Below are 18,741 nucleotides of genomic sequence, written 5' to 3' on the forward strand. Positions count from 1 at the left end.
GTGTGTGTGTATCGCTGCTGTATGTGTGTATCTCTACAGTGTGTGTATCTCTGCAGTGTGTGTGTATCTCTACAATGTGTGTATCTCTGCAGTGTGTGTGTGTGTTTGTATTGTAAAGTCTGCCTGCTGAGGAGTGACAAATAGAAGTTAGCCATTCATCTTTCATTTATGAGTTTATTGAGATCAAAGAGGATCTTAAGAGGACAGCAAGAGGCCGAGTGTGTGATCTCTGTTTGATGTCAAGAGTGTCTGAACTACACACCCAGTGAGGGAGGGGGAGGGGGGGGGGGATATAGAAGCAGAAAATATTGCAGTATGGCTAAAAGCCAGCCAGCCAATGAGCTAGCCAGCATGTCAAGGCAGATATGAGGGTACAAACTTAAGTAGTAAAAACAAAAAGGGGGGGGGGGGGGGGGAGTAGATCATAGGACAGATTGGGTTAGCCATTAGGTTAGTTTAAAGCGACAGATTTGAAATACATACCGCCCAGATGCAAGTCCAGGATTTCACTGTAATTAGAATCTCCCCAATAGTCTACAATGACAGGGATATATTAGAGATAGGAGTTACTTCACACTGCCCCAAACTGGGCACACAAACACGCACACACATCCACAGAACTCCTCAACAACAGCAAGTCATGCACGTTCCTGCAGACGTACGGACACACACACACACACACACACACACACACACACACACACACACACACACACGTACTCACTGCTGCAACACTCCCAACAAAGAGAGTGGCTCAGTACTCACCACTGTGCATAATCAATGCCATTTCAAAAAAATAATAACAGACTGCAACATAGATTTGCTGTGTGTGTGTCGTCCACCGGCTCGGCCTGCTCGTAATCACACACAACCTCTTGTAGCGGTTTGTTTGTGCACAAGTCGAGGACATTGTTTTTATTAGATCAAATTGATGAAGTCGTCCTGAGTTCAAACGGGAGAAAAAAAAGCATTCTTTTTTTTTTTTCTCCAGTTAAGAATGTAAGATTACACGACATGACTGATTTGACACTTAATCTTTCTAGACTTAAAAAAGGCGTCTGAGTGTGAAGTGAAGCAGAGTCGGAAATCACTCTGGATTGCTTTAACTGGGATCATTAAAAAAGTCTCTCGACCAGAGCAAACGTTTTTGCAGTCCGCCTGCCAACCAATTTAGATTTGATTTCTTACAATCTGATTGCCTTTCTGAAATCTGAGCGTGACCCGAGTCTTGATCAGAGTGCAGAAACTCTCCCCGTTGAGAGAGGCAGTGAAACTACACACACACACACACGCAAATCTATGCCAGGACACACACACATTCTCCAAGTGGTCGCATGCAGCTCGGACGGGACGATGGCGGACGTGTTATGAACGAACAGATGTCAACATGTTCAGAGATGGAGAACTGTTGCAGTGTGTCACCACAGATGGAGCCTACATAACAGTGTCAAAATAAAGCAAAAAATAAAAAAGGAAACTGCAGTAAATCTAATACCTGATCTTCTTTTGTGCTGTTTGGGTAACGTATAAGTACCTTTATACAATCCTTTAAGAGAGTAGAGTGGTAAACAAGTTAAAAACATATGCAGTAGACCGCAGGAAGAGCTGATGGGAGAAGTCAAATATTATTTAGCTGGTGGGAAAGCGTCTGGATTTAAAGAAATTATCAATGCATCTCCTTTACGGGAATGCATCAAACCTTTGTGTTATTATGTTTCCATCACCATTAGGGTAAATTAGGATGAAATACACCATCAGCTCGGCACATTACTCGCATACAAAACTCACATCACCTAAATTATGTGTTATTGCTGCTGAGCACTAGTCATGCTTCTCGTGCTTATATAACCGTAGCAAATAAACAGACTTTGCTGCTCCCCTGACAAATAATGTATTCTTCATCCTGGAAGTATATTGTCTGTGATAGTCCCCCGTCAGGCACAGTTTGGGCTTATTACTTCGGAGAAACAAACGTGTCTTTCTGCACGCAAAAAAATCTCCGTCCTGAAGTACGCTTCAGACCGACTGATTTAAACGCTTAATGAAGACTGCGCTCTCAACACAGTCTTAAAGGATCACACAGGGAGCTCTTTTTGGAGGGGGTTACAGCATCGATATTAACGATACTCCCTGGAGAGCTCTAGAAAAAAGCTGGACTCATTTCTTCTACACATATTAAAACACTTTGAATTGATAATAATTGGAGGTTTATATTTGTCCTGAGCTTTACAACAACCGTAACCAGAATATTATTTTCATGTCTATCTGCAGAAGCTTAACGGATACACGGCGCCACATGGGATGGGTGTGTGACGGGCTGTTACCTGCTTCCCCTCTCAGAGCTTTCTCCACGGCTACGCCACGCTCTTCAAGCTGCCGCTGCTTCTCCTCCACCTGCTCCAACTGTCTCTGGATGATCTGAAACGGAGAGGCAGGTTACAGTTACATTATTAATGAAATGCTCAGAAACGTCAACACAAGGGCGCTCCGCTACATTATAAACAACTTACAGCGGAATCACCTCCACAATGCCACTAATTACATCTGATTTGTCCCATACGTTTCTGAGGGACGAGGATACGGAGGTTACGTCAAACACCACACTGAAGCAACAGTTTAGGCTCATTAAAACTAAATGTCTGGGGGCGCACTGGGAGTACAGCTAATTACAGCTGTATTGATGTCTGCAAATAAAAGAACGAGCCTGTTCTGAAATATTCTTTCAGGGTTTTTTTTTTACCTCTACTAGTGATTTACAACTCGCCTTGTTCTCCCGCAGCACACTCTGACTTATTCTGCAGGAGAAGTGAAGGAAAACACTAAATAAACATCAGTGGTTATGCTGGAGTGTTTTTATATTTGAATCACAGACTGAGGGAGTTATCAGAATATTGAATGACCTGTGAAGGTTCAGGAGACAACAAAGTCAGATAACACGACTTTGATGTTAGTGTGATTAAAACCCCGACTCCTACAGAGATGGGACGTTTAATGAAGTGTAAATTAAAGGAATAATATGGAACATTTTAAACATTAATATAGCAGATACCACATCTATCCCTAGAAATAACTTTCAGACAATGCGGTACCTGCAGAATAAATGCTGCCGTGCAGCTGTAGGTCTCCTCTAATGTGCACATGTCTAATTTTACAGGTGTTTATACATTTTACATTAGGTTTATATTATTTGAAAGTCGCATATTTCACCTTTAAAAAAATATGTGACGATTGAGAAAAGAAATGTGTCACCCTTACAGAGTGCTGTTAAATGATAAAGTGATGCGACAGTCCTAAATGTTTAGTAAATGGTGTCATTAAAGACTTATACCAGACTTGTTCTTTATGCAATATTTGACAAATTTGAACATTTTAATGTCACACTTAATGCATCAGATACATTATATGTAGAGCCTGACCGATTAATCGCCCAGCCGATATCAGCGTATCAAGTGACTATCGGTATCGGCTAATTTCATTGCAGATATTCGACAATATTACTAGATTTATTCACCAGTCAAAAAGCATTTCATTTAAGTTTCATTATATTAAACTAGCATTTCTCTGTCACCAGCAGAGGGCGCTAGATTGATTACAAAATGCATCATCCCTCTCCAGAGAGTTAAGTAGTAACGCACGTACATGAGCAGTTACTTTCCAGTTGAGTGACCTTCTTGTCTTCATGATAAATCTTTTCCACAAGTGTTTGATAACTGCATGTGAGAGATCAACACAATACATTTATAGATTTATATCTAACTATCTCTACAGATTTCATAGATCTAAGAAAGATATCGGCCATTGGATTTTTTTCTCCCCAATATCAATATCGCTATCAGCTCCAAAAATCCCATATTGGTCAGGCTCTATTTATATGATCCATATATCCTTCCATATATTTTTCACACTTCATTGAAATTTAATCGTTGAGTTATTCCCGCCCTTATCTGTTTTCACTGCACCTAGTCGTTGTTGTTAGCCATACGTAAGTAAAACCAGCTAAGGCAGATCTTTACATGACCTGTAAGAGTGACCCCTCTGGTGAAAAGAAGAACTGCACACAAAAGGTGCACTCGATGTGTTCAAACGGAGATATTTGAGCTGAACATGATTGGTTCTAACTTGTTTTTTTCTTAAACCGGTATCTGATGAAGACTGAGAGACGTAAAAATGAAGAGAGACGGGACAGTAGGAGAAGGAAACGCCTAATTTAAAAGTTCAGACCCGAACTTCCTCGTTTCTGAACTTTATCAGTGCTGTGCAGCCACACGAGCTAAACAAGAAGCACAGTTTGTGTTCTGCAAATAGCCTCTAAAAGGACGCCAGATTCAGGGCAGCTAACCGCAGCTCGGGGAGCGGAGACTTCAGCTGTGGCTTAGTGCTGAGTCAGCGGACTGGGAGCTCCACTGCAGAGTTACAACATCAATCACAGTGGATTTCCAAACCAGAGGACGTGTCTGGAGAAAGTCCAGGAGGGTTGAGTTAAATAACTATATGGTACGTTGATAAAAACACAGACATGACAACATTGAGAAACACGGGCATGTGGAGGTTTCTTCCTGTTAAAAAAAATAGTTTTAGTTCTGATTTGGAGCTTAAGAAATAAAAATGGATCAACTGGTAATGTGCAACAATTACTTTTATATTATTAGAGATGCACCAATCCACTTTTTTTCAGTTCTGATCTGATTCTGATACAATGTAAAGATACTGATTCTGATATTTTTTACATCATAACTAATAATGTTGTTGTTGTTGTTGGTGGTATTATGTAAGGCTAAACAAAGCTGGCATTGCATTGTGCTGGCTTCACATACAAACAGGAAGCAGCAACAGCTGTCAGGTTTTTCAAAATAAATCTTTTAAACTGAAGTGTAAGAATTGTATTTTTGATCATATAGAAGGAGCTGTTCCATCTCGTCTGAACGTCGTCATGGAGACGATTTGTGGGCACTTCTTGCACAGTTCAGTCTGTGTGAGCCGAGGATGTTTAAAGTGCCCAACCATCTTTCTTGATCAGTGACAATCGGTGCCGTCATTCTGATATCCGATATTTAAATTACATCAATATTGATATTAAATGGGATCAGTCCCATCTCTACGTTTTACACGTTTTAATTTTCAGAATATAGGTGCTTTATTTGACCTATATTTAAAATGAATATTCAGTCATCCAGTTTGCATTATACTTCTACTCTCTATGTATGCATATTGTATGATATAATTCAAATTAAAACGAAAAGGTCTTTGGCTTTTCGTTTTCAAACTTGCCGTGCTAAAAAGTGATCAGAATTTAAACCAACTCAAAAATAATATGGCAAAGTGGACGACGCAGGAAAGTGACGTCAGACTTCAGCTCCCAGGCAGAACACGCAGTACGATGGGTGGCGGGGTGAATCTTTAACGCTGGTACAAGCTCTAAACTAGTTGTTTTCCTGATTTTGATTAAATTTTGTCAAATAATACACCCATATTCTGAAAATTAAAAAGCATTTCTATTAATGGATTTTAATTTTCAAATTAGCTTTATCATTTGAATTGTGATCACTAATCGCTTCCATACATCTCTACATATTATGTACAATAATACATTTAACCTCGCTTGCAATTTTACTTTTTACAAATGGGATAAAGTACTTTCTGAAAGTTTTACTATAATGAACAATAGTCCTTTTGACATACAGTAAGGCTTTATTTTCCTTTCCTACCTTATTTGATGATAATTACCACTAAACAAAAGTAAATAAAACATGTAGTTCAGGTTGATTTTGAAAGATTTACAGATTTTTCACTAACTGAAAATGTGTCCTTACGATAAAGCAGAATCAAATCCCAAAGATGCAGAGACTTTTGACTCTAAACCACACACAGATCCATCTCTCTCTCTGCGGTGATACAGGATCACCTCAGGTGAGTTACCTGAGCTCTGTGCAGTCTCTTCAGTTCCTCCTGCTTCGCTTGTCGTCTTGCAGCTTTCTGGACCCGTCGGGTCAGCTTGGCATTCAGCTCCTCTTCCGTGTAGGTTTTCTGGTGTAATGAACACAGAACAATAAGTTAAGAAGGTCTTCAAAAGCTGCTGATTTGTGGAGCTGGTTGGACTCTGACCCCTCAGAGTGAAGTGATCAGGAGAGGAGGGGGGGTTCATTAGACCTCGCTGCAGGTGAGGGACGACAATGACTAACACAGTTTAGCTCATAGTTCTGTTTACATCCTCACAGCTACAGGCTTCTCTCAGAATATAAATTAATAAACTGAGAATATGACAAACACATCAACTGCACTGCAGCGGTAACAGCTGTAATCCCTCTTCACATCATAATAGGCAGTACAGTGTGTGAATCAGCAGTGATGTCTCTGCTTTTAGCTGATTTGTGAGGACATAAAAAAGCCGGCATGAATCAGGAGGAAGAGAGAGCAGCGCCGAGGAAGACGTGTCAAAGTTATTCCAGTAGCCTGACTGAAGGGAAAACAGCGCCGAGGTGACAGAGAGGCAGGTTAATATCGTACCAAAGAGAGAGGAACAGCCCTGACGCTTCACTGACACCAGAAAGGGGAACCTGTGAGTCGTGTTTGAACAGCAGAGAGTGACCAGGCGCTGCGCTCAGCATCCAGAGAGGAGGAGGAGGGGGGGGGGGGGGGGGGGGGGGGTTAGTTTAAGGCCAGATGTGCAAAAAGGGTGTTATGACAATAAACCTGCACATGCGCGTGGGGGTGAAGGGTTGAGGGTGTTGGGGGGTTATCAACAGGAAGTGTGTGTAATACTACCTTTGCGGCGTACGATCTCTTGAACGCCAGTGCGTGAGGGACATAAACAGACTTTGGGAAGACAAAAAAAAAAGAAAAAAAAAGGGAGGAAACAAACATGATACAGATGAAATGATTCAAACGGGTTAATGATTATGTGAAACTTGTCAAAAAAAATTAAACAACATAAAGTTATAATTTAGCTGCTACGATCAGAAACAGGCAATGTTAATATCCCACACCAACACAAAAGTGGCAGGTTGCCATGACAACCGATACGTCTGTGTTAATCAGGAATTAGTCTGAACAATTATTACCAATCACATTGTGGAAATTAAAAAGACTTCAAAGACCAATCTGAGCCCGAGGACGTGAGATATGAACTCTACAAGGATCTACAGGAGAGTGAAGCTAACACATCTACAGATCACAAACACTAGAGTCTCTGTCATTGAACTACACACGGCCTGGCAGGCATGATGCAGCTTCAACCTTCTGCTTCTGTAAGGTATGAGGTTTCTAATCCATAGTATGGAAGGTTAACAATATGTCAGTTCATTCTTCTTATACTGTTGGTTTCAAAAATGAAGAAAAACTAAAGGAGAGTGTGTCTGAGTTTCTAAAATGTGTTTAAATAATTTAATGACTTCATGCTGCTGGCCGTGAACTCAACTAGAGCTATCTAAACCACCAGACACACACACACGCACACGCACCCACACACATATGTACAAACACACACACACACTAATACACACACACACACATACACACACACACACACACACACACACACACACACACACACACACACACACACACACACACACACACACACACACACACACACACACACACACACACACACACACACACACACACACACACACACACACAGACACAGACACACAGACACACACAGACACACACACACACACAGACACACAGACACACACAGACACACACAGACACACACACACACACACACACACACACAGACACACACACAGACACACACACAGACACACACACAGACACACACACACACACACACACACACACACACACAGACACACACACAGACACACACACACAGAGCAGCAGTGGACACAATCATTTTGAATTTCAGCCCAACATAATGAATGCAGATGGATTCACAGAAAAGAACGGGTGTGATTGGACGGTTTGGTTTTGCATCTTAATAAGATCTGATCGTCCTGCATGTTTTATGAATTCAGCTTTTAGAAGAATTCACTGTTCAGTAATTGTGTTTTCTTGATGTCATTATGACATGCATTAAGCATGTCAGAGCTTGAAAAACGTGTTTTTATGCTTATGAAATGGTTGCATGATTTGCTCTGCGATCACTATAGGGAATAAAGTAAACTTCTTTAATTGTTAGAGCAATTTATAAAATAAACAAGTTAAGATTAAAGGATTCTTTTGAGGTCAGTTATAAAAGCCTTTTGATTTACATGAAAAAAATCCTTTTTGCAAAGTAATGTTGAGGTGAAATTCACAATCATGTAACCCTGTTCTGCACAATACCTCCTCATCCTCCTTCTCCTTTTCTCGGACCACCTCCTTTTCCCGCACTTTCTCTTTCTGCCTCTCTTTCAACCTCTTTCTTTCCTTTAACTCCCTCCTTTTCTCCTTATCCAGTTTCTCCTCCTTTATCGCCTCCTTCTGAATCCCTGACACTAGGTCAAAGATGTCCGTATGCCGCTGAGAGTGGAGGAAATTAATTTAATGAAAAGTGATTTAACAAAAAAAAAAAAAAAGACAAGACACAGATGTGATGGGGACTCGTCCAGACTCGCTCAGCCGCTCTGCAAACATCGTTTCACTCACTCCTAAGGGGAAACACTAAACAGGCACACCTGCAGGAGATAGATAGAAAGATGTGTTAGACTTTATGCTTCCATAGTTACTCACATCTGCCTTTGACTTCTGGGAGGATCGCTCCAGAACATCGTCACATGACAGGTCCGAGTCCTCAGAGAAACTCAAGTTTCTGCGCGTTTTCAAGTCTGTGGAAACAAAAAAGCAAAGTGAGTCATTCATTTCTTTTTTTCATGAATTAAAACAAATAACTTATTAAAGAGGACATATTATCCCCCTTTTTCCACCTTTTCAAACAGTCCCCTGTGGTCTAAATGAAACATCTGTGCTGTGCTTTGGTCAAAATATAACATGAATCAAGCACCAGAGGAGGTTTGTGACCCTGTATAAACCAGCTCTCTCAGAACGCTCTGTTTTGGTGTGTGTGTCTCTTTAAATGCAATGACCCCCCCTGAGTTTTCCCGGTAGACATCACTCCTCTGTAGAGAGAATGAAAATGGCGGACCTGCTCAAAAGTTTTGTTCTAGGCTGGAGGTGGAGTCCATGGGTGGAGATATCAGGGGAGGGGAGGGGATTTTTTTAAAACCAGAATCCCACTGTGACATCACAATTGAGCAAATTTGAAACTGAACATTTTTGACTTATGTAGACCACAAATAAAGGACTGGATGGGTTTATTTCACATTTTGTGAGTCAGTAGACTCTCAGGTTACCCAAATATATGTTCAGAAACACTGTAGAAGTCAATCCTTTAAAGACAGATGTACCGGTGTAACAATCTTACCTGATGATTTCCCAAGAGGTGACGCTCTCTTCTTCCCAGAGTCCTGAGTGGTGGAGGTGGACGAGGGCGTGCTCGGACATGACTTATCGTCCTTCTTCTTTTTGTCCTTCTTGTACCCCGAGAAGACGGCCTTCCACAGCGACTTGTGTTTCGGCGGTGTCTCGCCTGCGCCGGAGACCCTGCCGCTGTCGTTCTTGGCCTTCTTCTCCTTCTTGTTTTTGCGAGGCGAGAACAGCGAACTCCGTTTCTTGCTCTTGCTGGAAGACGAGCCGCCGTCCGAAGAAGCCACCGAGCTGTCCAGACTCTTGTTGCTGCTGAAGAAGCGCTCCGGTAGAGTCTCCGCCTTCTTCGACTCCAGAGCTTTCACCGCCGACGTCTTTGGAGACACGGACGCCTTTTTACTTTTTTTAGAGGCGTCCGGTGTGACTGACCAGGCCACCTTCGGAGACGCCCCCTTGTCTGTGTCGGATTCTTTCATTTTGTTTAGCTGCTTGGCCATGGCGTCCTTCAGAGCCTGGCTCTTGATGGACTTCTCTCTGGCCCTCATTCTCTCCTCGGCGATCTCTTTGGCCTCTGGGGAGAACTGAGTCGCCCTCTGGTTTTTGGAGGCCATGTTGGCGGGGATGTTGGGTTTACCATTTTCCATCGCTAGAGCCAAATGCAGGGGAGGTCTCGCTTTGCTCAGCTTGCTGGTGGGTGGAGTGTAATACTTGTTCATGCTTGTGTCTGGCGTCCGCTCGTCGTACGTCTCCTCCACGTCGTCAGCGAACGGAATCTCCTCCACCGTCTCCACAAACGACTTCCTCGACTCCTGCGGCCGAGGCTTCTTCTTCTCCCTCATGACGACCACCGGAGCTGGTTCGGGTTCGGCCTGAGGCGACGGGACTTTCCTGGGCGCAGGTTTGGGTGCCGACACGGGGCTCGGCTGCGTCCTCGGCGCAGGGACGGGACTCTTGGTTTTTGCCGGCTCTTTGGCGGGCTCAGGCGGAGGTTTTTCTGTTCCGTTCCTCCACGACGCCTGGTGCCTCTGCTGCCTGAACACAGCTGGAGACTGATTAGCAGGCACAGGAGGCGGTGGGCTGGAGGGCGGGGTGAGCATGGCCGAGTCGGACGTGATGTAGCTGTCACTGTTTGCTGTTTGACTCGTGACCATGCTCCCGTTTAACCCCAGGCCAGAGCTGCTGCTGAGGTCCCTCTTATCGGAGCCGTTACTCTTGGGCTCGACGGAGGCAATGGTGGTGATAACCTGACCCTCCAGAGTGATGTTGAGTCGGCGAATGACAGCGCGGCCGCTGGAGGGAGGTTTCTGCTCCTCAGGCACCTCAGCAGGCTGCGTCTTTGCAGGGGGGACGTCCTGCAGGGGGATGTCCTCAACACTCCTCTCCAGGATTTTACTGCTGCGGTCCAGAGGAGACAGACCCAGGCTCTTCCTAATCTCAGCGCTCTTCAACCAAAACTCCTCGATGATATCTGTCTTTTTAGAGGGAGTGTCCTCTGTGGAGGTATCTGTGGACGTGGAGGACTCGGATGTGCCCCTTTCCGTTTTGTTCATGGGCGTCGAAGTGACAGCGGGGACGGGTTGGGTTCTGACGGGGGAGTCCGAGGCGAGGGGGGAAGCTGGCTCCTGACAGGGCAGAGGCTGAGAACAGATGGGGGAGAGGGGGTTTCCTGTGAGAGGACAAATAGAGCGGTGAGGGTAGACAGGAGATTTAGGTGTGCGAGTCTCTGGTAAGGGGGTGGGCTGAGAGCGAATTGGGGAGCAAACGGGTGACTTCACAGGAGATCTTAAAGGGGATTCGACCGCCGGCTGGACTGGAGAGCCGACGGGTGATTTGGCGACAGAACTGGGTGGAGGCGAGGCAGCAGGAGCAGCAGGAGAAGACGGGACGGGGGAAAGAACCTGAAGTGGGACAGGTGAAGATGGAGAGGAAGGATCCTGGACTGGGAGAGGTGAGGGGCACAGCGGGCTGCTGGCAGCAGGAGAATGAGCTGGAGTCGTCCTCTCAGGCTTCGGTTCCTCGGGCATGAATGGTTCTGGGAAGAAGCGTGCGCCAGGAGACTTCACCGGTGTTGTCTGGAGGAGAAACAGAGTTAAGTTTAAGATGAATTCCACACTAACATCACAAACATCCTCCTGGACGACTGTGTATTTATCTCACCGGTGCTTCTGGCTCTGGAGATGGTTTGAGTGGAGACAGAACAACATCCTCGTTCTGCGTGGGGCTGACGCTGGACGGCTCTGAATGCACAAACAAAAAAAATGTTAATTTATATTCCTGAAATAAATTAATCCGTAAAATTCGGTGTGTGAGACACAATTGTAATACCTATTATTTTTCCATCTAAAGAGAGGGCTGCGTCCATTATACTGATGCGCCCAATGTCACACTAGGCCTGAACCTATATGAGCCGTGACGCCATGACCGCAAGTGCAGCTGCCACCATCACTCACTGTAAGCGACCTGATGTGATTGAAGATTCACCCCCCGTTTATCTCCAAGTGAGCTAACATACAGTACATCTCGACGTGGACCAGGCAGCTTCTCTCCCTTCATTAGAAAGCGTTGGTATACCTTAGAGTAAATAAACCTCAGTGGAGTGACGGTTTGATTGAAAAGACTCCAACAAGTGACGGTGGTGCAGCATGTCTCTGTCTCTCTACTGAACTCTGCCCCCCGCTGACCCCCCTTCCCCTACACATCACCTCACACCCATCATCCCCCCACCACTCCTCCTGGTCATACACACACATCTCTCATCTACCTGTATTATTGTATTATAGTATGTTCATATCACCTCAGTAAGTTATCGACCTGTACAATATGTCCATATTCTGTATATTATCTGCAAACTAGTATAGCATGCTCACTGCACCTTAATCTGTATATTATAATCCTAAGAATATACTTATATTTATAGCATTTATTTATATTTATAGCATCCCAGCCATCCATATATACCCAATAATTCACTTTTTTTAGTCTACATCTGTACATTTTGTAATTACTTGTACATAGCACAGATTCTTGCACTTTCTGCTTATTGCACTTCTGGTGAGATGCCAAACCTCATTTCGTTACTCTATACTTGTATATGTGTAATGACAATAAAGTTGAATCTCATCTTATCTCATCTCATGTCTCCCGGGCTGTTGGTCTGTGCTGTCACTGTAGGCTCAACTGAGAGCTTAGCTACAGTAGTGATAGCTTGCACGGATACAAACTCCCCATGGTCAGAACAAATGCTACCAAAAGAGAGACACAGCTGCACGTTGTGGACTGAATACAATGAAAATCATCTCTCATATACTGTATTTCACTATAAGGGCGCACTCACAAAGGGCAATCCGTACCCTGCCTAAGCACACGCTTCACCCCTAAAGTCCACTTTGTTTGACTGGTGTGAGTGTTCAGATCTGTGCTCGAGCACGCTACACTTCCTTGGCCCTGGCAGGGTTTGAAGAGGTGTGCTTTGGCACGGTACAGTTCATACACAAGCACAAGCACGGGTACAAAATGTGGATAGCCTTCATTGTGGAGAAATCCCAGAGTGTCCTGTCTGTATCTGACTAACATGACTCAAAATAAGCCTCAAACTCAGTAAAAACTCTGTCTTGTTCTCAGATGTGCAGACAAGGATAACGCGTCCCTTTTTTATTTTTGAGTCCGTCTGTCTTGTAAGCTAAGCACGCTTCTTATTACGTAAAGACATTCATGTGTTGTATTATGACGTTATGTACGAGAGGTAACCGTGCTCAGGCCCGCTTAGTCCTGGAGCAGTGTGAGTGCAGGCCAGCGGAGGAATGGGGAGGGGGGACAATCGTACTTAAGTAGGTACAGGACAAGTTTGCCTAGTGTGAGCGCGCCCTGAGTTTAAGTAATAATCAGAAGCATGTACCGATACTGGAGGTCATTCTCAGACTGTCAGATTTCTTATCTTCCTCAGGTAGGACTTCAGCACACTCTGACTGATGCAAACGAGCCTCAGCTTCTGCATCTGAAGGGATGTCATCTGGAATTTACACACAACATGATCAAAATGAAAGAAAGTTGACACAGATGTGTAACTCCTCATCCTTCTACATCTCATGATTGATTTCCTGTTGTTGTAAGCCAACAAGTCGTGGAAGAATGGAGAGATTCATTAGGATTCTGCGAGCTCACCCTGATCCATCTCCGTGCCGGGCTCCAAATCCGGACTGTCTGCTTCTGCCTCCAAATCTTCCAGATCTTCATCCTCACCGGGGTCTGACAAAGAAATGGCAAGACATGAGTCATCCGATTACATGTTCTCTCTCCGTATTCAACAACAGAGCAAGAACTTTTTCAGTTTCCTACAAACCTAAGCTGCACTGCACTTCTCTGCATTAAAACAAAGAGCACCTCATTCTCTACATCACTTAATGAGCATAACTATCTGGTCTGAATCTGAGAGTGCAGTTATAGGAAACAAAAAAAAGGATGTTAAGGTATCAAAACCAAAAATCCATTTTTCCTGCCAGAGGTTTTTTATTTCTGGCTCAAAAATTCCTCCATTAATTTTTCAGACCAGTGAAAACCTTTACAGTAAAACAACAAACAGTAGACACAGAGGAGCGGCAGTGAAAGAAACATGCAGCTATCCATTTTTTGTTTTTTTATTCTCAAATGGATGACATTTGAACCAAAGCAGCAGAGCAACCAAAATGTTAATGAGACGAGCAGCAGCCCCTCAAGGGAGGATGTCTTTTACAACGCTTATATCAGGATGACCCTCACGGTTAACTCGTGCAATTTTGAAAGAATGTCAAAACCGTGGAGGCGTCACTTCTGCTAAATGCTCTAAATTGGCCGGTGTGCAGAGGGTGCACAGCTACATACTAAAAAGAACATTTGAGAGATCTTCACTTTGCTTTTAGCGCCAGAAATAAAGTGCTGTCTATGAAATGAAAAAATGTGAAGCGCTCTCATTCCCTTCATTCAAGTTAGAACAGTTCATAAATAGTGACTCTGAAGTGTCTCCACAGCCTCATTATCTGAACTTAAAGCAGGAACAAGGGGTGTTAGAGCAGCATGTAAGCAGTCAGAGCAGATTTTCAAGTGGAAGACGTCACTCGTTACCCATCAGGGCAGTAAGTGTGCTGTTAAGTGATTTTTAAGTCTCTGAATCATTCCCTGAAATACATCACATAGCAGAGCAGGTACTGTGTGAGTTAGGAGGACATACATGTTCTGAAAGTTAGAAAAGAAGGATGAGAGTTGTGGGAGTTAAAGGTGAAACACAGGTGTTCTTCAGAGTGTCGGTGTTGCAGAATGCATGCTTGTGAGTTTTTTTCCGTGTTTACTGCATGCTCCAGGAAAATGCCAGCCGATAAGACAGATAGAGAAACGAGTCTAAGACGGGATGTCGTGATCCCTTTAAAGTCTGTGCTACCTCCAGACAAGGACTCCAACCAGACTCTCACTGCCTCGTGTCGGGCGGATGTGTGGGCGGGGGCTACGTTCAAACCAGAGGGTACACAACAACGAGGGATAGATGGCAGGGAAATAACAGTAAAGTAATTAGACACATGGGAAAGAAAACAGCAGAACACAAAAGAACAAAGCAGAACAAAATCAAAAAGGACTGACAAAGGGGTTATATGGTGCACTGGGAGAGTCGCTGAAGAGCTTTAAATTGACCCCAGAGGACCAACAGCGACTCTGAACGACAAATTAAAAGATTGAACACAAAATGAGACATTCCAAAATAAAGCAACGTGACAAATGTACAAAATCAGAGATGATTATTAACAACAGGGGGGGGGGGTTAGTTGGGGAGGGTCTCCTCCTGTCGCAGACACAGACGGACAAACAGAACAGCAGCAGCCAAACTGGTGAAACCAACACTCTGATCCTTCACTCTGCGAGGCCTACAGCTGCCAATCAAAAGGTGTTTGCCAGGTGTTCAGCTCCTCTGGGGGGCGAGGGGGCGGGGGTTACCTGTGGAGGAGGGCTGCGTGAGCTCAGAGGGGTGGGAGGGTTGGGAGAGTTGGGAGGCCGAGGCCGGCTGGCCGTCCTTTTCTCCCTCAGAGTCCCGGTGTGTTCTCACCAAACCTGGGATGTTCTGGGGATCCACAGGCTGCAGGACTTGTTGGATCTGAAGGTTCCTGGCTGTATGACGGTGTCACCGTATGATGCAGCGTGTGTGTGTGTGTGTTTGGGGTGGTGGAGGAGTTGTGTGTGTGTGTGCCGGGATATCAGAGAAAGATAAAGGGAAGAAAGATGTGGAGGACAGATAGAGACATCGAGTAAAGGAAGAGGAGAGGATGGAACAACAGGAAACATGGAAGAGAAAAGGCAGAGAGAGAATTAGATTACAGATGCAATCAAATCTAATCAGATCGGCGAGGCCGAGGGAGGGAGGCTGCATGCACTACACTGCAAAAAGATAGAAGATTAAAGAAAGAAATAATATCCATTTGTTGAGCAGAATATTTCTTGCCACTTATTATCAAACAATAACTGCAACACCTGAAGGGGAAAACAAAATCTCACACATTTATCCGATTAGTGTGTTAAAGCGAAAAAACAAAAACAGAGGAGTGAACAGGAGGTTAGATTTGGATGAGACTCAAAGAAACACTTGAAGAGAAACACAAGTACTAAGAAAAAATAAAACACAAACGGAAAAAAAAACAAGTAAAAGAAATACTTTTTTTTTTTTGGTCAAACTCCAAAACCAGCCAGGATTAAAACTCCACGCTCAAAGTGACAGCAAACACATCCACAGGCAGTTCTGCTGCTACCTTTGAATGTACCAACATCCTCTTCATCTGTGAGGTACTTCTCCAGCCAAAGGCCTGACTGGAGCTCTTTATCCCAGGGGCAGTAATCCCCCTCTGCCAGCAGGGGGAGACACAGACCCAACAAAAAAAAAAAACACAGATCCACGTAGACACACACAGACACAGACACAGTCAGACCAGGGAGGTAATGAAGAGGAGGGGACGAAAGAGGAGGAAAGAAGCAGAGGATGAGGATAACAACGTTTGAGACTCACACTTCACAGGAAACAGATTTATGACTTAAAGCAGGTGGAGATTCTAACAGGTAATGGCGTCTGGACACGGGGTTGACAAAAGACAAATACATCCTCAGTCTTCACGGGGACAAGAGTTTAAAAACAAATTTACCATCACTTGATTCTTCCTCCTCCTCCTCCTCTTCTTCATCTTCTTCTTCCTCTTCTTCATCTACCTCCCCGTCTCGGCTGACAGCGTCACCGAGAGCATCGCCCTCCCCCTCCTCGCCCCGCAGTTTGGCGTGGAGCTCCACTGCCTCCTTCCAGGGAACACCGCCGAGGTCCGAGGGGCTGCCGGGATGGTGCTCCAACTCCACCTCCACCTCCCCCTGCTCCTGATAGTGATAGTGATCCTGATCATGGTAATGGTCTTGATCCTGATCCTCCTGCTCGTCCTCCTCCTCCATGTCTGACTCGGAGCTGCTGTTGGAGGACAGAGGAGGAGTCAGAACAAATAATAAAAGCAGAACAAATGTAACAAGGAGTTCACTTTCACTTGGGGGCTTGAATGCAACATTTTCTCAAATAAGATGATGAGCTTTAATTGACTTCTTAAAAATAATTCATTTATTGGACTGTCCCCATTTAAGGCAGACAGAAGTGACCTTCTTTTGACCTTATACCGTCAGTCTGAAACAACAATGATGCATAGAAAAATCTGAAGTGTGCTGCAGAACAATGTGAATTAAAACAGGCTCAAGTGGAGGTTTAAATATTCAAATTGATCCATTAGGGACACAGATGATCTCGTGGTAAGGTCAGGTTGTATGTACAGAAGCTATAGTCCTCCAATCTGGCGGCTGGGTTCAAGTACAACCTGTCACTCCTATCCCGCCTGTCTTTCCCCTATTTCCTACTCCACCCACCATCTTATCACGTAAAAACAAAAAGCCCAAATATAAATCTTGGCAGGAAAAAGTAAATATGTGAGAAGCACTTTGCTAAATCAAATCCCCGTTTCTTTGCTTATCTGGGTTATTTTCTGTGTCTTTACCTGGAGCCCAGGTCGTCAGCGTCTGTGCCCTTGTCCAGCACGCTGCTGAGGTTGTGTTCTGCCAGCGTCTCCTCGGGCACCTCCTCCAGCTCCTCCTCCCTCTGCAGGGACAGACGGTAGTTCTCCAGCTCGATGCGCTCCGGAGTTCCCCGCAGACGTTTAGCCAGGCTGGGCTCCTGCAGGCCGTTGACCTCCGGTACTGAGGCGGACAGGTGAGCACAGGTGACGTGATGACATCAGAGGTGGCAGCAGGATGCGGGGAGGGGGGGGAGAGAGGGGGGGGGAAAAAAACACAAAAACCAGAGAATGAGGCAGGAGCAGGAATAGAAAGGAGGGGAGCAGAGGAGTAAGATAAGCCTCTGCAGTGCAGGAAGCATGCAGGGCTAAATGTTGATTCTTTATGTTGATTGGATATGAACCCGGAAACAAACAAATCGCTGTTTTTGAAAACTGAGTAACGTGTTAGCATGCACATCCAGTAGCATCAAATCCATCACACATCCAACTATGACATAAGCACATTTTCTTAAATAGTTATATTAACTTTATCCATCCATATTTTCCAAACAGACCCAAACAAGTTTGTATAGTTGAGGACAAACTGACAAGGACACACCGATTGAAGATCTACAACTGAATTTATTGCATTAAGATTAAACTCCTACAGCAGAAGGTATCAACAAACACAGATAAGTTTAACACTGGTAGTCGATTATTCTGTCATACTACAGTAATATGGGAGTGCTTTGCCTTTTTCCCATCCTAACAAGCAAATCTCAAAGCTGCTCTTTTTCTTATTTGTCTTTAACGTCTTGAGTTTTTATTTGTGGAATGGATCAAATCGTTTTTTAACTTAAGAGATCCTACTCCAATCATCAAATTAGGAAATCTAACCTTGTGTCCAAATAATCGATGAGACAATGAATGTGTGATATTTGATACTTCAGAATAAGTGATGATGTGAAGATGACAAAACGGGTCAAATGGGTTCATTAGTTTCCTTTCTTTCTCTCAGTGAGGAAAAAAGCCCTGAACTTTTTATTATGTTCATGAAAATCAAATTTTCTCATTATATTTTTTCGTTTAACATAACTAATTGAACGGCTGAAGAGACGGATGAAGCCTGAGTGACGTCAGCCATCTGTTCCTGTAGGGGGCGCTGGAGGCAGCAGCAGCCTTGCTGGAAATGTCTCAACCCAACTTTCAGTCAACCTAACGACAGGCTGAGAGCTGGAGCTGAGGAGGGTTTTAAACCTTATGATAAACAGTTATACCACGTCCACCTGTCAATCAGGTCAGCTACGCCTAAGGTCCACCTAGCATTTTTTCCTGGCAAAAT

At 44.2% G+C, this 18,741-nt stretch overlaps 1 protein-coding gene across 10 annotated transcripts in view; it reads right to left on the reverse strand.

Moving 5' to 3' along the window:
* mical3a (microtubule associated monooxygenase, calponin and LIM domain containing 3a) overlaps positions 1-18,741 on the reverse strand; it is a 103,575-nt gene that overhangs the window by 10,596 nt on the left and 74,238 nt on the right. For 2 of the 10 annotated variants that reach the window (XM_061036727.1, XM_061036724.1), the window contains exons 29-43: positions 17,403-17,601; positions 16,521-16,831; positions 16,134-16,226; positions 15,328-15,498; positions 14,780-14,842; positions 13,531-13,614; positions 13,265-13,378; positions 11,527-11,606; positions 9,368-11,441; positions 8,677-8,771; positions 6,763-6,813; positions 5,917-6,024; positions 2,325-2,418; positions 1,496-1,546; positions 484-534 (exon numbers count right to left, since the gene is read on the reverse strand). In XM_061036727.1, coding sequence (XP_060892710.1) covers positions 484-534; positions 1,496-1,546; positions 2,325-2,418; positions 5,917-6,024; positions 6,763-6,813; positions 8,677-8,771; positions 9,368-11,441; positions 11,527-11,606; positions 13,265-13,378; positions 13,531-13,614; positions 14,780-14,842; positions 15,328-15,498; positions 16,134-16,226; positions 16,521-16,831; positions 17,403-17,601 — 3,639 coding nt within the window. Of the gene's footprint in view, positions 1-483; positions 535-1,495; positions 1,547-2,324; positions 2,419-5,916; positions 6,025-6,762; positions 6,814-8,289; positions 8,467-8,676; positions 8,772-9,367; positions 11,442-11,526; positions 11,607-13,264; positions 13,379-13,530; positions 13,615-14,779; positions 14,843-15,327; positions 15,499-16,133; positions 16,227-16,520; positions 16,832-17,402; positions 17,602-18,741 lie in introns of all 10 variants that reach the window. The other 8 variants (XM_061036729.1, XM_061036726.1, XM_061036732.1 and 5 more) reach the window with 6 other exon arrangements.

The sequence above is a fragment of the Labrus mixtus genome, chromosome 4 (assembly GCF_963584025.1).
Source record: "Labrus mixtus chromosome 4, fLabMix1.1, whole genome shotgun sequence".
NCBI classification, from domain to species: Eukaryota; Metazoa; Chordata; class Actinopteri; order Labriformes; family Labridae; genus Labrus; species Labrus mixtus.